At 38.9% G+C, this 16,099-nt stretch overlaps 2 protein-coding genes across 4 annotated transcripts in view; one reads left to right on the top strand and one right to left on the bottom strand.

Moving 5' to 3' along the window:
* The window catches only part of L3MBTL3 (L3MBTL3, histone methyl-lysine binding protein), a 77,294-nt gene extending 68,650 nt beyond the window's left edge, over positions 1-8,644 (top strand). For both annotated transcript variants that reach the window (XM_026845812.1, XM_026845813.1), the window contains exons 19-21: positions 4,297-4,460; positions 5,476-5,538; positions 7,906-8,644. In XM_026845812.1, coding sequence (XP_026701613.1) covers positions 4,297-4,460; positions 5,476-5,538; positions 7,906-8,049 — 371 coding nt within the window. In that variant the 3' untranslated portion in view covers positions 8,050-8,644. The remainder of the gene's footprint in view (positions 1-4,296; positions 4,461-5,475; positions 5,539-7,905) is intronic.
* A 2,946-nt stretch (positions 8,645-11,590) lies between these two features.
* SAMD3 (sterile alpha motif domain containing 3) overlaps positions 11,591-16,099 on the bottom strand; it is a 42,114-nt gene continuing 37,605 nt past the window's right edge. For both annotated transcript variants that reach the window (XM_026845446.1, XM_026845445.1), the window contains exons 8-11: positions 14,607-14,810; positions 14,066-14,237; positions 12,285-12,367; positions 11,591-12,043 (exon numbers count right to left, since the gene is read on the bottom strand). In XM_026845446.1, the coding sequence (XP_026701247.1) occupies positions 11,759-12,043; positions 12,285-12,367; positions 14,066-14,237; positions 14,607-14,810 (744 nt within the window). In that variant the 3' untranslated portion in view covers positions 11,591-11,758. The remainder of the gene's footprint in view (positions 12,044-12,284; positions 12,368-14,065; positions 14,238-14,606; positions 14,811-16,099) is intronic.

Raw genomic sequence — 16,099 nt, forward strand, 5'->3', positions numbered from 1 at the left:
ATTGAATAGATTGAGGTAGCTGTTCATTATTCATTTTTATCCTCATTGTTTAGAAAGAATACAGCACAAATTCAGAATGTCACAGTCTTACATTTCATAATTATTTTGCATGTGTGAAACTCAGTATGTCAGGCTAGTTATTAGACTGAGTCAGTGCATTGTTTCAGTGCAGCATTTGCTGCAATAGTTTTGTTAATTCATGCAAGTTCAATGAGAAGCTAAATGTCATAATTTCATAATATAATTCCTTAAATTGTTAGATGTTTTTTCAGCAATTTGTTGTGCAACACAAAATTTGCAAGGCTTTCATCAAAAATCTTGAGACTCAAGTAACTGTGGTTCTTTAAGGGCTGCATTTCTTACCTTTTAAGTGAGCTCATCCTTGTAAAACCCAGGAAATGAGCCTAGTAGAGCATTGCATAAAGATAAAATAAAGGTAGTCGTTTGTTTTTAATTATTAACCTCAGATACATTTCTTTTGTCTTAAAACAACATTTGTCTGCTAGCACTTTTCAGATAGATTTAAGAGGCCCTGCGAAGAGCATGTGAAATATGAAAGATTTCATCTATTACAAGAGCTGTGTAAAAAATTTCAAGTTGTTACGGTGTTTTGAAACATGATATAGTTCAGAATTCTGGGAAAATGAGGCATTGAAAGAATAATCTCTAAAGCAGATGAAAAAAAATCGGTTTTGGTCATTTGAAGTATTCTGTTTCAGCAGAATGGAAACATACCTTTTTGATGTTGACTTTGCATTATATAACACAATACAAAAAATATAATATCGTTCAGAGCATTTTCAGTTGTCTGCAGTTCATTTTTATTCTAGGAAAACTGGCCTGATTTTGTGAAGCATTTTGAGTTTGGCAGAATTCACTGTATGGATAAAGTTTCACCAACAAGTTCTGCTTACTAGGTTAATTTCTGTGTAGGGTCTTACATAATTAGCTTTATAAAACTAAAACACTTACATTGTTGTTTAACAAAAATTCTCATTTTTATCTCCTTTTTATACACATAATTTTGTGCCCTTATCTGTTTATATATGCCATACTACTTAATCTTTAGAATGAAAATGGATCACCGAGTTCTTGCTGTCATAGTCATGGAAATCTCAAGCTAAAATAATTGCAATTATGCAGACTTTTGTGAGCTGTGACTGCTGGTACCTCTGCTTGTTGTCCTGTTTTTTCATGTCACTTACATTATTATTGTTCAACCTACTTTTGCCATGCTCACTTGACTAGTTTTCCACTGATGCTTTATAAAACATGTACTGCTATCTTTCCTTTTTTGGAGAAAGATTGTTTGGAGCTAAAGAACTCCACTGAAATCATGAAATCATACTAGCTGTTTTACGGACACAAATTCTTTGCTTCAAAACCTTCCACATGCAGGGAGCTAGAACACACAAGAGGGAATGACCAGTGGTAATGGTCTCTCATTAATGCCAGAAAGTGTTTGCCATTTAGCTTCTTTGAAACATTAGGTTATATTTTGTTGGGAGGTAACTCACTGAGAAGATAGAGATGAATTAAGGAAGATATAGTTCAGGGAGAATGATAACATGATGGCATTAAATATGAAGAAGAATGCAGAGGCACGTGGGCTGATGTTGAAGAAAAATGTCAACAAGGAACAGTGATCAGGGTTAAAAGTGTGAACTTACGGCATCTGGCTCTGCTATCTCATGTGGAGCTGGCAAGCAGATTTGGTTTCTTCATTTATGTGGTTCAAGGAGCTCTTTGTGGCTCTGTCATGAAACTGGCTAACCCACGATGCACCTCACGTTACTGTTCTCCTAAATGTCTAAATTGAGACATAAATTGGAGTACATCACATATTTTCTCTGGCCCGTGAACACAGATTGCCTCTCTATGGGAAGCAGGGCTTACAAAGCAAGGAATACCAAAGCATAAGGGTACAGAGAACTTCTACATGTCTAGTATTACAGACAGATTGTAGCCAAAATTTGTGCTTTGCATTGTCCTTTGTAAGAAGTTACACTAAAACTAAACTTCCTTTTATCAGGATGTGGTTATATCTGCTGCAGGGTTGGGGATTTTTTTTTTTCTTTTCCTCTATCTAGTTGGGTGAATTGACCCTTCACATGCTTCTTTTGTGCTGTTCAACTTACCTGTGAGGCAGATATGGCACAGGCTGAGAAACAGAGGTATTTTTGCCCACATCCTCAAAGACATTAGGCACTGCATTCCTTTCCATGTCAATAAATAGAGCTCTTAAATGTGAATAGATGGAGTACAAGGTTAGCATCATGCAGTGTCACGTTAGTAAACTTAATTTCTGCTAACCTCATTCATAACCAGTTGACCTGTGTTTGCTTCAAGTTTTCCAGAAAAACACAACATGGACAGACACCCAGCATAGATTTTTCATCTGGAACTGTTAGGATTTGACACATAAACTATTGAAAATAAAGACATATGAGATAGGTATCCTTAACTGTCATTGCTGCTGTTCACTATGCATGTACCTATATGCTCTTATCCTTATGTATACATATGTTTAAACATGTGTGAACATGGAGTGCAATTTGCTTGCAATTTTCTTCACACAATATTGTCAAATGCTCTTTATGTTGCAGTATCAATGCATTATATGTTTTGTGAATGGACAACAGAAAAGCAAAATATTTATATATTCAACTCTAAGAGATTTTGTTTAGAAAGAAGAAATTAGGGGATAAGAATAGGGAGGGGTTTCAGGGGAACAATAAGGATATTATTCAGTAAAATAGGCTTTACATTCAGCATGCTTGCTGCCTTATAAGACTCTTTCTCACTGAGATTTTTAGTTGTAGTAGAAGCTCTAAGGTACATTTGAAGAGTAACAGTGAAGTGTAAACAGGCATCTAGGGAACTCACTTCCAGGAGTAAGAGTATGATGCTAGGAAAAAATTAAGGAGTCTATTTAAAAATTTCATCAGTGGAGTGACAATACTGACTAAATGGCTTAAGAGTCAACTTTTGAATAATCAACATTGATGTAAAATGAATATTTTAAATAAAACGTTACTTGAAAGTGAGAAAAATCTAAGCTGGAGGAGCAGAACAACACAATCATATCCTATGTTGGCCACATTATATATTCTAGAACAGTTCCACTGTGCTGGCAAAAATCTATAATAGGAACTTATGCCCTAGTTGTTGGGCACAAATGTATGAAAACTAGAACAGTAAGGATAAGAAGAACTGTAAATAATAGCAACTTCCCAAAAATGGTAATAGAATGAAACTGTAATAAAGAGAGCGATCCAAACAAAAATAGCACAGGGATTTGTGAGTGATTGCATGAAGCCATGGCAGTAAGGAATATTAGGCATAGGTTCCTTGTTGGCTGTTTCAGAAATGAATTCCAGAGATCTTCCACAATTTTACTTGACAATTGGGAAGCATTCAGGCCTGAGTTCATAATGAAGCAGGCACGTTGCTTTTGCATTTGCAGTGGATCTAAATGAGTGGAGATGTCTTACGCAGTTTGACATCATTTGAGGCATGCCTCTTCACTCTTTCCTCCTACACACATCTGCAACTGCTGTTGCTCTCCAGACAGCAGCAGCAACAGCAGGATGTGGCTGAAGCCACCCTCCCACTGGTACATTACCTTTGAGGCCAGTGGGATGGAAGCTCATTCCTTCCATTATGGATAAGTGAGATAAAAAGGGAAATGACCTTGTAAAAAAACCCATAGCAGCACGGAGGAGCTAAATGTTATTTTCCAAATAAAACGTTCAGTTAAAGTGGGAGCAGGGAATTTGCAGACATTTGTGGCTTTTCCTCAGAAGAACTGAAAAACATTTTGTGGTGGATGAAGCATAAATGTTGTGTGGGCTGGAACTGTACAACTGATTCACTTGAAATTTTGTAGCAGTGCAGTGCTGCTTTTGACAAAGTTAGAACAGCTCAAACCTGGAATTAAGTTAATTCTTTTACTACTGTACAACTATTAAATGTGGGTGTGATGTATTGTATCAAAATATTTAAAATTACTTGACCTGTGGTGTGGTATGCCAACAGTTGTGTCTGCATAGAAGTGTGTTGTGTTGGATGAGACTTCTCCCATGTAGGATTAGTCACATTTATATAGAGCCAATATAATTACAGTCATACTAGCGAAAGAAGTCACGGTACTCCTCTAATATGGTATAAGCAGAACTGTACAGCTTGTATAGGGAGGCCCATATATATCAATAGAAATGCATGTGTATTGACTGTGACTGATCTCATCACTGAATGAGAGATTTAATGCTTGTTTGTTGCTTCCTTTTGTTGAAGATGTTGAAGAACCCAACACACAGAGGCTTCTTTCTCAACCAGTTATTGTGTCTTCCAAGTTGCAAATCCCTGGCCTACCCTTGCGCTGGGAACAGCAGAGCAAGCTCCTTCCAAGTGTAGCTGGGATCCCAGCCAGTAAAGTTTCTAAGTGGAGTACAGATGAGGTAGGTTTCCCCTCACTGCTGCTGCCCTTGAAGTTTGGTTGATTCAGAGTTTTAGATTAGCCCCACAGATTAACAATAATGCATGAGTACTCACAGGATTAGAGTCAATCAGATGTAACAGATCCCCAAAATGTCTGTTCAGCTGCCATCCAGCCCTAGAAGCAGTAAGTATTAATTCATATATGTATAGATAGGTATAGATACAGATAAATATACATGTGTATATACTTGTGTGTGTATGTATATATTCAGTGGGGTTAAAAAGGGAAAGAAAAGTGCTGAATGCATGGCCCAGCAGATCAGGTGTTCAAGGTGAACACTAATAACATCTGGCACCTAAACAGACATGCTGGAGAAATGGTTTAGGGATCAGCATGGACCAAGGAACTATTTCTAGTGCATGGTTTGGATGTCACTTACTGTTTTGGAGAGTGAGACTATAGTGCAGAGAGGGATGGTATGGTTACAGTGAGTCCATGACACCTGATCGCAAGATTAGAGCCCTGTCCCTGTTCAAGTATGTAATAATGCTTGGGGACAGACAGGGTCTAGTTCCTGCTTTACTTTCAAAAGTACCTATGACTAAGGCAGTTTTCTGCAGCTGGAACGATCAGATCTTCTCTAATCCGAGAAAAAAGAAACAGGAACTTTAAGAAAGGATTTGTTAATCTCTGTGCTGTAAAGAATAAAGAAGAGGAAGGCAGCAACCATTTCAGTTTGTGAGAATTGATTCATCAAGACAAGGTTCATGGTTCTTGATCTGCATGAATATAATAACCCAAGTAATTCTGAGGGAGTAGACATACCCCACTCTCAGATGTCCTGTGGACAAGAGTGGCATGCGCTCTTGTCTGCAGATTTGTGAATCCTGTCCTTAAACACCCAGCTGCATGATTCCACGCACTGGCAGAAGAAGGTGGAACATCTAATATAAGGCTGTAAAAACAATAGCTAAAAAACTACTTTGGGAAGACACTGGTCTCACTAAATCTTTTGTTATATACTTTGGTGGCAGGTCTCTGAATTTATACGGAGTTTACCAGGATGTGAAGAGCATGGCAAGGTGTTTAAAGACGAGGTGGGTGAAATTTGTTTCAAAAAGACACAAAGCTTGCTGGAAAGATAATTTTATGCCATCTTAAAGATACATATAAAGTAGTAGGATAAAGCGTATGTTTAAAGTCAGACACAAATACATGGAAGATTAGGTTGTTTTGCAGGTCATGGAGTGGGAAGGAAGAAGATAAAACTAGCTAACAACCAGGTCTCTGGTACTCCTCTAGCTTTGTTACTGCAACTGAAATTAATTCGAACTAATGATAGAAGAGGATGAACTTTATGATGTACCACTGTTCTCTCTTAATCTGGTTTGAGGAAATTTGTAAGTGTGCTATTTTAGTTCTGCAGGATGTTAATAGGTAAAACAAAGCAGAGCAGTGGTTCAAGCATCTCTTAAAACTCTGCTTCTTGTCTGATCACACTTAGCTCTTGATGCTCTTCCTCCCAATACAGTTTGCAGGAAGTGAGTAGATCTGAAGGCTTCTGCTAAAGTTCACTGGTGTACTCATTTTGTGAGCACGCCAGGCAGGTATTTCTGATATCAGAAGATTGTTGTGCCAAAGCTGTCATTAGGAGGTGATAGGGCGTTTAGGTACAGTAGGCTAGGTTGACTTTTTCTTTTCCATTCAGAGATTTGTTACTTCTGTTAATGCTTAGTTTCAGGAAGGCTGTTTGATCATAGATTGCCAGAGTGAATATGAATAGTTCAGGTGCTTGTCCCAGCCAGAACACCTGAATGGGCAGAGTGATACTGTAATATTCAAAATCAGACCACCTTTTCAGTGAAGAATAATTGTGGTACTTAGACTTGAGAAGGGGCCTCCTGAGGAATATGCATACTGATGGCCCTGCTAATGTCTGGTGACAAAAGTTTTCAGGCTGTGCTGTAGATTGTAATACTATTACACTTGCATATCAAAGGACTGAAAGGCTGCATCTCTGGGAATTTTATGCTTGCTTAGATTTTAGTCATTTTACAGTTGCAGCAGGTATGCTGGCCTAGATCATCCACAGTGTCACTTAGTGTGTCTCACCAATGAATTTAAGATGGTGTATTGCTAATCAAGTCAGCAGGTGGGAAGTGCCACAGAGATGGATAAATTCTAAACACTTTCATTCTCAGAGGTGTAAGAGAATGCTTCCCTTCTTGAGGATTCAGCCTTTCATGCTTTGTCTGTGACTAGGTAAATTAAACGTCTCCCAGTGAGGCCAACTGGCATGGACTGGTTGGCATCAGTAGGTAGAAGGTGCTGGTTCAAACCTCTGCTGTGGAAATGAACCCCCATCTTGCTTAACATAAGATGGTGCAAAAAGCTGGCCACCCCCACGTTCACAGGCTTCTGGTTCTGAGCCCACCCAGTCTGGCTTTGTGCACAAAATGAGTTAGAAAGTGATTGTGGTAACTGCATGATGCTGTTCTCACTGCAGTTTTCCTCAACTTATGGTGCTGGGGTGTACCTTGCAGACTTCCTTTATAGCCCGTCTGATTCAGAAAGCTTGTCTTCTAGTCCTACAGAAACATAATGACACGGGTTTTATCTCAAATTAGTATCTTTAAGCCTAAGCAGTGCTCCTTATTTAACTCAGTTGGCTTTTAGGCCTAGCTATCCTGCTTATGTTACACTGAAAACTTACTATAGATATCTAAGTGACCTGAAGTTTACACAAGAAGTGTTGGCCCCAGTGAAACCTTTGGATATGAGGGCCTTGTGGCTCTTCATGTTCAAATTTAGCACTCCTGGCTGACAGCTATTTGCTTACAGGAGAATATTCACTTGTAGCACTTATTAAAATAGCAAAACCACAAACCTGGCTGAAAAAATATTCAGTGTTCTGAAAAATTCTGTTTGTCAGAAGTGTCAAAGAGGCAGTTTTATGTAGCCTGCCCCCTGTTACATCAGGGACCAAATTAGTTTTAATTTGCTGTTTAATGAACAGAAAGGGGTGGCCTGAAGTGAATTCCAGTTCCAGGGAGTGAAATCCAGAAACTTTCTTACGGAGGCTTACATAAAAGGAGTAGCTAAGATGTTAAAAAGAATTATTGTGCTGCAGTACAGTTGAATTCTACTTAATTATGTATTTTACTTTTCAGTAGCTTTTACTTTGTACTATCAATATAAAAAGAACAACTGATCAGCTAAAAATAAGCCAGACAGTTGTTTTCACGCAGAATGATGATCATCATCCTGTTCTTTTGGACTAGCTGATCTGTCTAAAAGGTTGAAATCAAAGCTATCCTGAAAGCATTTGAGTGAAAGTGCTTGTATTTAGCCATTGCTTTACATTGTCTGAAATTGCTGGGAATTTTCTTTTCATGTTTTCTGAAACATCTATACTGCTGCACTGTCAGACCTACTAATAGCTTTGTGTGTTTTTTCTTTTAAAGCAAATTGATGGAGAAGCATTTCTGCTAATGACCCAATCAGACATAGTCAAAATAATGAGCATTAAACTGGGCCCAGCACTAAAAATCTTTAATTCCATTCTGATGTTCAAAGCTGCGGAGAAAAACTCACACAATGAACTTTGAAGATAATGGAAAATGTGTACGAGCCAGCTTTCTCCACTGGAGCTCATGTTTTATTCAAAGCACAAAGTCGCGCTAGAACTGTTGAGTAAGGACTCTCAGAAAGGAAGAAACGTACGTTCAGCACTGGTGGACTATTTATATTCTCCTAGAGCCAGTACACATGTGAATCCTTCTGGGAAGTATTCAAGCTTTTGAGAAGGTACTGTGTAACAACCGAGTCAGCTAGTCTTATCTACCAAACTAATGGGGCTAGTTCTCCATGGATGGTTAGGAACCCTAACTTTCTCTGGACATCAAGAAAACCTTCGTGAATTATTTATGCTGTATTATATAAAGGAACGTTAATATTTTCTAAGAATTCTTGAATTCTACTTCATGTACCCATTTTACTTTTCAGAAGCTTTTACTTCATACTATCAAAATATAAACTGATTAGCCAAAAATTAGGCTACAGGTAGCCAGATGAGACTGTTACGGCTAATACATATTTGTGCCATAGTTTAAAAATGAAACACTTAATGTTACATATGTGACACTTTATGCTACAGCAGATAACTTTACAGATTATAAAACTGTCTGTTTGCTTGTAACAAAACAAAACAAATCTTGTTGGGGTTGAAATTATAATGCTTTTTTGATAACTGAATGTTTTTACTTTTGCACGATTACAAAATGTTATGTGAGTTTTTCCACCAGCATCTTTAATGTATTTTACCAAAATATCAGTACAGAGAAGGCTGCAACTGAAAAATAAAGTTTGACTTCTTAGAAGACTTTTCGTTTATGCTGCACAACAGAGTCCCAGCCTTTTACATGGGACCCTGCTACAGTCCTTCAGCACATGAAGGGAAATACCTGTATTTTGAGGTAAGGATACTAGCAAAAAAGATAACATATTCATTCAAGTCTGCACATGCCAGTCTCCAGTATAGTTACCACAACAGTGGAGAAAAACTGTGCTAAAGCTAGGACTGCTACTCTGGTTTCATATTCAATATAGGTTTGTTTTCCCAATGGTGGGAGAATTATTTCACCCACCACTTTGTAGTTGGAAAGTCTGATTTATAAATGAATAAGGCATAGGAGGAAAGACAAAGCATGGAGGAAAAGGATACTTAAACGCATATGGTGCATGAGCATGCGTTTCACTGGGTCATTAGCAGGCTGTAGATGCCACCAGCAGGTACTTAGGTGAGGCAACCTTCTTTCTTGGAGGACTATAACGATTTGTCAGGGAAAGTCATTGCACTTGGTATATATAGGTAAAATGTAAACCAGATGCACTTTAAATGGGAGAAAGCCTAGCTACCTGTATACTGAGGACTGTTCCAGAATGTTACTTTTTCAAGAAGAGAGTGAAGAGTTGGATCAAGATTTTTGGCAGCCCTCTTAGCACTGCAGTGGGCAGTTGCTCAGCCTTTAGAGCTGAGAACAAGCAGAGCATTTCCGTTGCACAGAGCTGAGAGAATTTTACATCTTCCCACAGATTTTGCTAGGCTGTTCTTTGGCTGGAGTTCCTTAAGATTTCAAGAACTCTCTGTGCCCCTTCCAGATCGTGTAGGTGACTGGTACCTGCCATAATATGAGGTGAACAGGGTCAGTATGAAGTAAGTTGCATTGGTCTGTTAATTTCCTTCCATAGCATTGCATAAATAATATTTTTACATTTTGTTCAATATTTGTACATTCAAATTGCACTCTTATTGTACTACAATACAAATAAAACCTGAACTGGAGCTGTCTGTTACATTTGTGTGTGCCCAGGATTTTTAGATGAACCTGCCTGTTCCCAAAGGCACTGTGGAGTCATTCCTCACCATAGCTCAGTGTGGCCATGAGTTTAAAAGAGCAACTTGCTGCTGCTGTCTGCCCTCTTCCTAAACACTTACTCCTAAGGATACCAGGCCACTTGCTGTCACAATCAGAATCCCATTTATGGATTTTTCCACTGGCAGCAGTTCAAGTTGCCCATGCAGATCAGCAAAATGACAAATTCTTCCGTTTTCTTTCCTTTTGCCCTTCCACATAGTTTATTTTCCCTCACCCTCTGTGTCTCTCTTGTGCCAGCTCTGTACCCTGCAGTGAGAATCAATGAAAGATTTGCTGCTTGACAAGGATTACTTGGGGATGCTAGCAGATCCCTGAATTTTTATATACTTACTTGCAAAGTACTGTGGTTTAAGGAATGGGTTTGAATACTGTTTATAAGATGTAGTTTAAACCTCTCTTTAATGATACAGAGCCCAACTTTTTATTCATATAGCTATCACAACAGGGAGGACATGCATAATCCTTACTCTTGTATCCTGTGTGATGAGGCTGCAGGGTGGAGCCACCTCTGTTTCAAAAACTACACCCAACAAACTTACTCAGAAATTATGAGCACTGAGGACATACTGAATCTTTAAAATGGCAGTTGATACTGTTTTCTGTGTTGTGTTGGAGGTGGCCCAGCCATCATACAGGTAAAGGTTGTCCCCTGATTTCCATGGGAACCATGTGAAAAACGCTAAAGCTTCATCAAGAGAGTCTAGCCACTAAATGCAGCAATCTCCCCCCATACTGTAGGATCTACCACTGTGATCTTTGCATTGGTGTCACCCCTGCACAGCCAGGCTTTGACAAAAGTCCTGTGGTCTTCCAAGCTGTGTGTCTGAGTGATTGAAGAATTGAGGTGACCACAAACACCTCCTGGCCTACACAGCCTTTTTTAGAACTGGTGAGAGATCGATCTCTTCATTAGAATGTAATGTTTTAATAAAAAGCCATTTTAATTTCTAATTAATGCAGTGGCTCATGTTTGCTGGCTGTTGCTACTGTCCATCACTAGGCACTTGTCCAAAGCCATGTCCTGTCAGGCAGTAACCCCTGGGATTTCCAGACACGCAGGAGTTAAGAGGAGCATGTTAGGGAGAAGAGGAGGCTGTGGAAGAACAGAGGAGAGGGCCTCCGCTCTGTGTGGGCAGACAGGAGAGTCACCATGTGGAAAAAGCCGATTTGTTCTGGGGAACAAATTCAGGCAGAAAATGAGGCGTTCTTTCTCTGGCGCCAAAGCTGTGGTTACAAATGCACATGGCAGCATCCCAGATAAGTCATTCTTGCTACTTTGAGAGCTCATCTCAGAATCCCTATTTAGCAAATTCAGAATTAATGTTTAAAAAAAAAATGCTTCATGCATGGAGAAAATAGTGAAAACTTATAATCCTGCAAATGAAAAATCAGGCCTACCCTTTTAAAACACAAAAAGTAATTATAGTAGGCTTTCAGTGATCATAATATAATGAAACAATAAGAACAAGAGATCTTTTAATTTGTGTCACTTCAAAACACTGACTGTATTAGCATCTGCAGGAGTGAAGTGCTCATGTTAGCTCACAATGTGTTTTCAGAATTCTGACAATCAAAATATCCAAATTTGTCAAATGGTCCATCCGGACAAATAATACACGACACATGCAGTAATCTAGAAAATTTTATTATCTCTAATGCCTCTAGACTGTTGTAGTATTTCCATTTAAAATAATGAAAATGCTTGGGGTTTAGATTTGTAAAAAAGTAGCCAGTACAATAAAAAAAAAGGGGGCATTACTAAACATAACTGTTATACATACACTTTCACCAGAAAGAATGGCACTGATGTATCTTCACAACAAAGAGATTTATTTTGAAAATGTCAAATGTTCCCAAGAGGAGTGCTGTGTACACACCATCAGATACTGGAATACTTGGGTGCCTCCAGCCCTCTCTTCACCTGGGTGAGCAGGGATGCTGGGCTCCTCACCTCAAAGACCAAGGACTCCAGGAAGTTCAGCGTCCTGTGGATTCTCTCTGGGCACGGGATATCAAACACATGAAATGCAGCCACCAGTGCAGCCAGGGCCATGGTGCAGTCATCGAGCTGAGCTAGCTCTTCTCTTCCCACATACAGCGCAAACTCACATGCATTCACATTGAAGGGATTTTTTACTTCCAACACTGGTGTCACTGCCTTTACCTAAATTTTAAAAAGGATATTTCAAATGATGTCACAGCATCACTTTGGTGAACAGGTCAGAGAATTAAGTAACCCTAATAACACTACTTTGAATTTAGCTAGTATTTCTGTGAATATGCCTTCTACCCAAAAGGCACGCTAATGAAATCTTTTCCAGGAGCTAAGCTGAGCCACCAAAAAAAGGCCAGGTGATGTGCCCAGATAGCTGATGCAGGGAAGAGAGACCAAGACTGTCTCCTACCTCCTCATTCACTGCCACAAACAGACTGGAATCATCTCCGAAGACATCTGGCAGAAGTAAACATGCAGCAGTCATTTTCATATCTGTCAAAGGCAAGGATTTCTACTAAATCACAAATGAAAACATTCTGACACTGTATTATCATCCTGAAAAAGCAGATTGCACCCTATATAATAGTTAACAGCTCAGCAGTGGAACTGTTGTTCAGTCCATTTTAAAGAGTTTGAAGGTTCAGGTGCCTCAGCTGGCAATGGGCATTAGTATTCAAATTATTCATGACACTCAGCTACTCAATATTATGATTAAATTTCTCTCACAATAAGTAAGTAAGCCTTTGGGTTGCTTCTAGTAGAGTCTGCAAGCTGAGTAGTCCTCCTGCTCCCACCACCCATCCCCGAACTCCTCTTTCCCCAGTAAATCAGACGTCTCTGGAGAGTTCTCTTGCCAGAGGACTCCACTCTGAAGGCTGCAGTACAAGCTGGTGCTGCAGGATCTCCTGGGACATGGTATCTGCTAACTCTGGTTCAGCTATTACTGACTCTAACATCTTTTTTTACAGCTCAGGCTTCTGGTGTCGTGTGTTTCACTGAACCTATCTTGTGAGGCATTTATTATCTAGGTGCCAGGTCAAGTTGTTTGTGAGAGAAAAACAGGAAAGTAAAGGTCTTGGGTCTTTACTAAGGTATGAGTTAAAGTTTTTGTGGACATATTGTATAAGAAAAAGGGAAATTACTTACAACATCCATAGCTTTCTAAGGCCAAAGGTATGAGCAGAAAGTCCGTAAAAGCTTTCTGGATTTGGCAGCTCACTGACACTTTTTTATCTGTCATAAGCTATTGAGTACTTATCTTTTTTAAACTTAAAGGAAGAAAACCCTGGTATTTAGCCTACTCTGCTTGCTTAAGAAATGGCCTGGTAATAAAAGGAGTGAAACTGCCATAGGAAACATATGTGTTCATACTGTGTCACCTTTGACTTGACATCCTGGCGTTGTGCTTGTTTGATAGAAAATTACAGTCTAAGGAGCACTTCTTGCGGAGCTAAACTCGGGCATAGGCATCAAGAGCTGCAGTGTGGGAAGAATAACGATTCTAACTGCTTCAAAGGTTTGTCCCTGCAGAACCACACTCCCCCAGACTTCTCAGACTGAAAGAAGTTGAGTGGCAGCAGGTACTTGCTCCCTCACAGCCAGTGAGCAGAACATGTTGAGGTATGTGAATGTCTATGCATGGCTGTGGTACCTGCTTGCGAGACGTACCATTTTGTAAGCTTACTCCTGTAATGTGTCTCTGCAGAGACAAGGGACTTGAAACACAGTGCTGACTACTTCTTCTGTTTCACTGGGATGAAGACTTTAACCATAGAAATAGTACATCTCTTTCTAAAGGAAAATGTCTCTTTTTTATAGGACTATTTCTAAACCTGAAAATTACTTTCCTGCATGTATTTTTAGAAAATAATAAGCACTCTTTTACATACCTACAAATTCAGAATTCTGCTCATCTAGCAATATTTATTTTAAGGTAGTTACTAACTTTATCAAACCTGCAGTCTTTTATTCATTAGGAGAAAGAAGTTTCAATACCTGACTGACTTAATTTTCCTAGTAATTTATTAGCTTTTATTCTTAATGCTTCCCCATCACTATATATTTTGCAAGCAACCGTGACATTTTTTAAATGTTTTTGCAGTAAAATTGGAGCTAGTTTAGTTATATAAGTAGAGAACAATTAGCTACAACAAAACTCTGACATTCAGAGCATAGAAGATTTGTACTGACATTTCAGAATGTCTTCCTCTGTGTGCCGCTTCAGATTTTCTTGCAGCATAATGTTAATTGGATTATTCCTCACCACATACAAAGATAATATGTTTTCTGAATAAATCTCCAAAATCTCAACTGTTTTCTTATAAACGTCCATCTGTGTGAGAAGCTGGAACTCCCTAAAAAGCTAAAAGAAAAACAAGTATTTGGTATTACTGCAATCCTCAAAACCAAAACCGAAAACAACATGAGGTGCACACTTTGAAGACAGGATAAAACTAGCAGAGTAAAATAAGATTATAAACTGGAGGGGATGGTTTCATTTCTTTTCAAAGCAGGGAAGAAATACATCAGGTAACACCAAAACCCTTCAAATAACCCACAGGTGTTTTGCGATGGCATGTTTAACACAGGACTGGTGAATCTTTCAGAGCGGGATTAGCTGCAAAAATATGAGTTAGATTAAAGAGAATAATGTTGATGGATACTTCAGTGGTAACACCTGTGACATCTATAGCACAAAATTCAATGTAATTATTAAAAATAGCTCTGTTACCTGATAAGGGCATCTTAAGAAAGGAAATAGTCTAAGAATGTCTTTTAAAGGTGCCTTATCACTGATCATCTTTCTCCGTATTTCTATTGTTACATTCATTCTGTTATCCACTTCTTTCCAGTTCCTCTGAGTTTTCATATATTCTTGCTTAAGCCACTTAATATGTACATCCATTCCACTGCCTTCAAGATGAACAAGTTCTTCCTATCAAAAAATGAAGCACAGGATTGTAACAAATCAGCTAGCCTTTTTATCTGATGTGGCTTGTGTGATTTGAGTGTAGTCAGTCAAGCTCAGCAGTAAGTACCCATAATGTGGTTTCAGTACCAGCTCTATGAACTCAACCTCATATTCTAATAGTTATATCAAGATCTGTTTTCATATAATACTATAGCTATCAGCCAAGTCTCCCAAGCTCAAATTACATATTTGAGGATATTCATGAAATTTCTGTGCCTGTGTCTAGTTTGCCTAACTGTGGTTTATTGGAAATTAGTAGGCAGTTCTAATGGTGACTCAGTGCTTAGCAGTGTTAGCTCTGTATTACCAAGAGAAATAGTATTTTCTTCTTACTCATACAGGTCCTAAAAGCGGGACAATTTAACTTTCACATGTATGCAACTGAAGTATTTACTCACAAGGGTCTCCTTCAAACTCTTAATGGAAAGTGTTATTTGAACAGTTTGACTGTTAGTGTTTTCAAAAAGTTACTTTGTACTTGAAGATAGTTAATAATCTTCCTCAAAATTACTAGTTTTGTCCCTGCTGTAATTCCAAGCCCAGTAAATACTACAAGGAGTGGCTATCCAAAGTAATACATCGGTGACAGTAGCCTGGGACTGTTTAGTTTCTATCAGAGAATGCAGTGAATTTTTTCATTGAAACCAGCTGAGGTGACATACAGCTGCACTGTTGGTAGTTACCTCTCCCAGGCTGCATTTACACAGGCTTTTCCCATGTGTATTGTCACTGATGCAGGTGTTGTCTGTGTCAGTGATGGCCTATGGGTCAACACCAGAGGGAGTTGAGACACTTCATCCTGTTCCCCTGAACATTTAAGACAAAGAACTGTGAAACAATCCAACATCAAAAATTGCTTCCCAGTGCTTTGTACGAGCAATTAAACTTTCCAGTTTAATTAAAATCCTTCTTAAAGTTGTGCACGTGGCATTCCAAGAATGGTTGCACAAGATACACAATTAAAAAAACGTCTGCCTCCTAGTTTATATCCAGGAGTATATTCAGGACAGATATCTACCATGACCCCTCCAGGTACTCCCCTGGCCCTTGCTAGGATGCTGTATTAGCACAGTCTACACTCTTTCTAATGGAGGATTTTAGTCTTAACTGTATTACAAGAGTAATGTTTATTTGTGACCAGCTTGAGTAGGCATGCCTGTCCTCTTCCTTATTGCGCAGGAACACAGGTGGTGGGTGAGATGATTTAGTCCCATATCCGCCTCTACCTGGCTGAGAAGGGTGCTGGGAAAAAG

The sequence above is a fragment of the Athene cunicularia genome (genome assembly GCF_003259725.1).
Source record: "Athene cunicularia isolate RWA chromosome 3 unlocalized genomic scaffold, athCun1 chr3_part1, whole genome shotgun sequence".
Taxonomy (NCBI): Eukaryota; Metazoa; Chordata; class Aves; order Strigiformes; family Strigidae; genus Athene; species Athene cunicularia.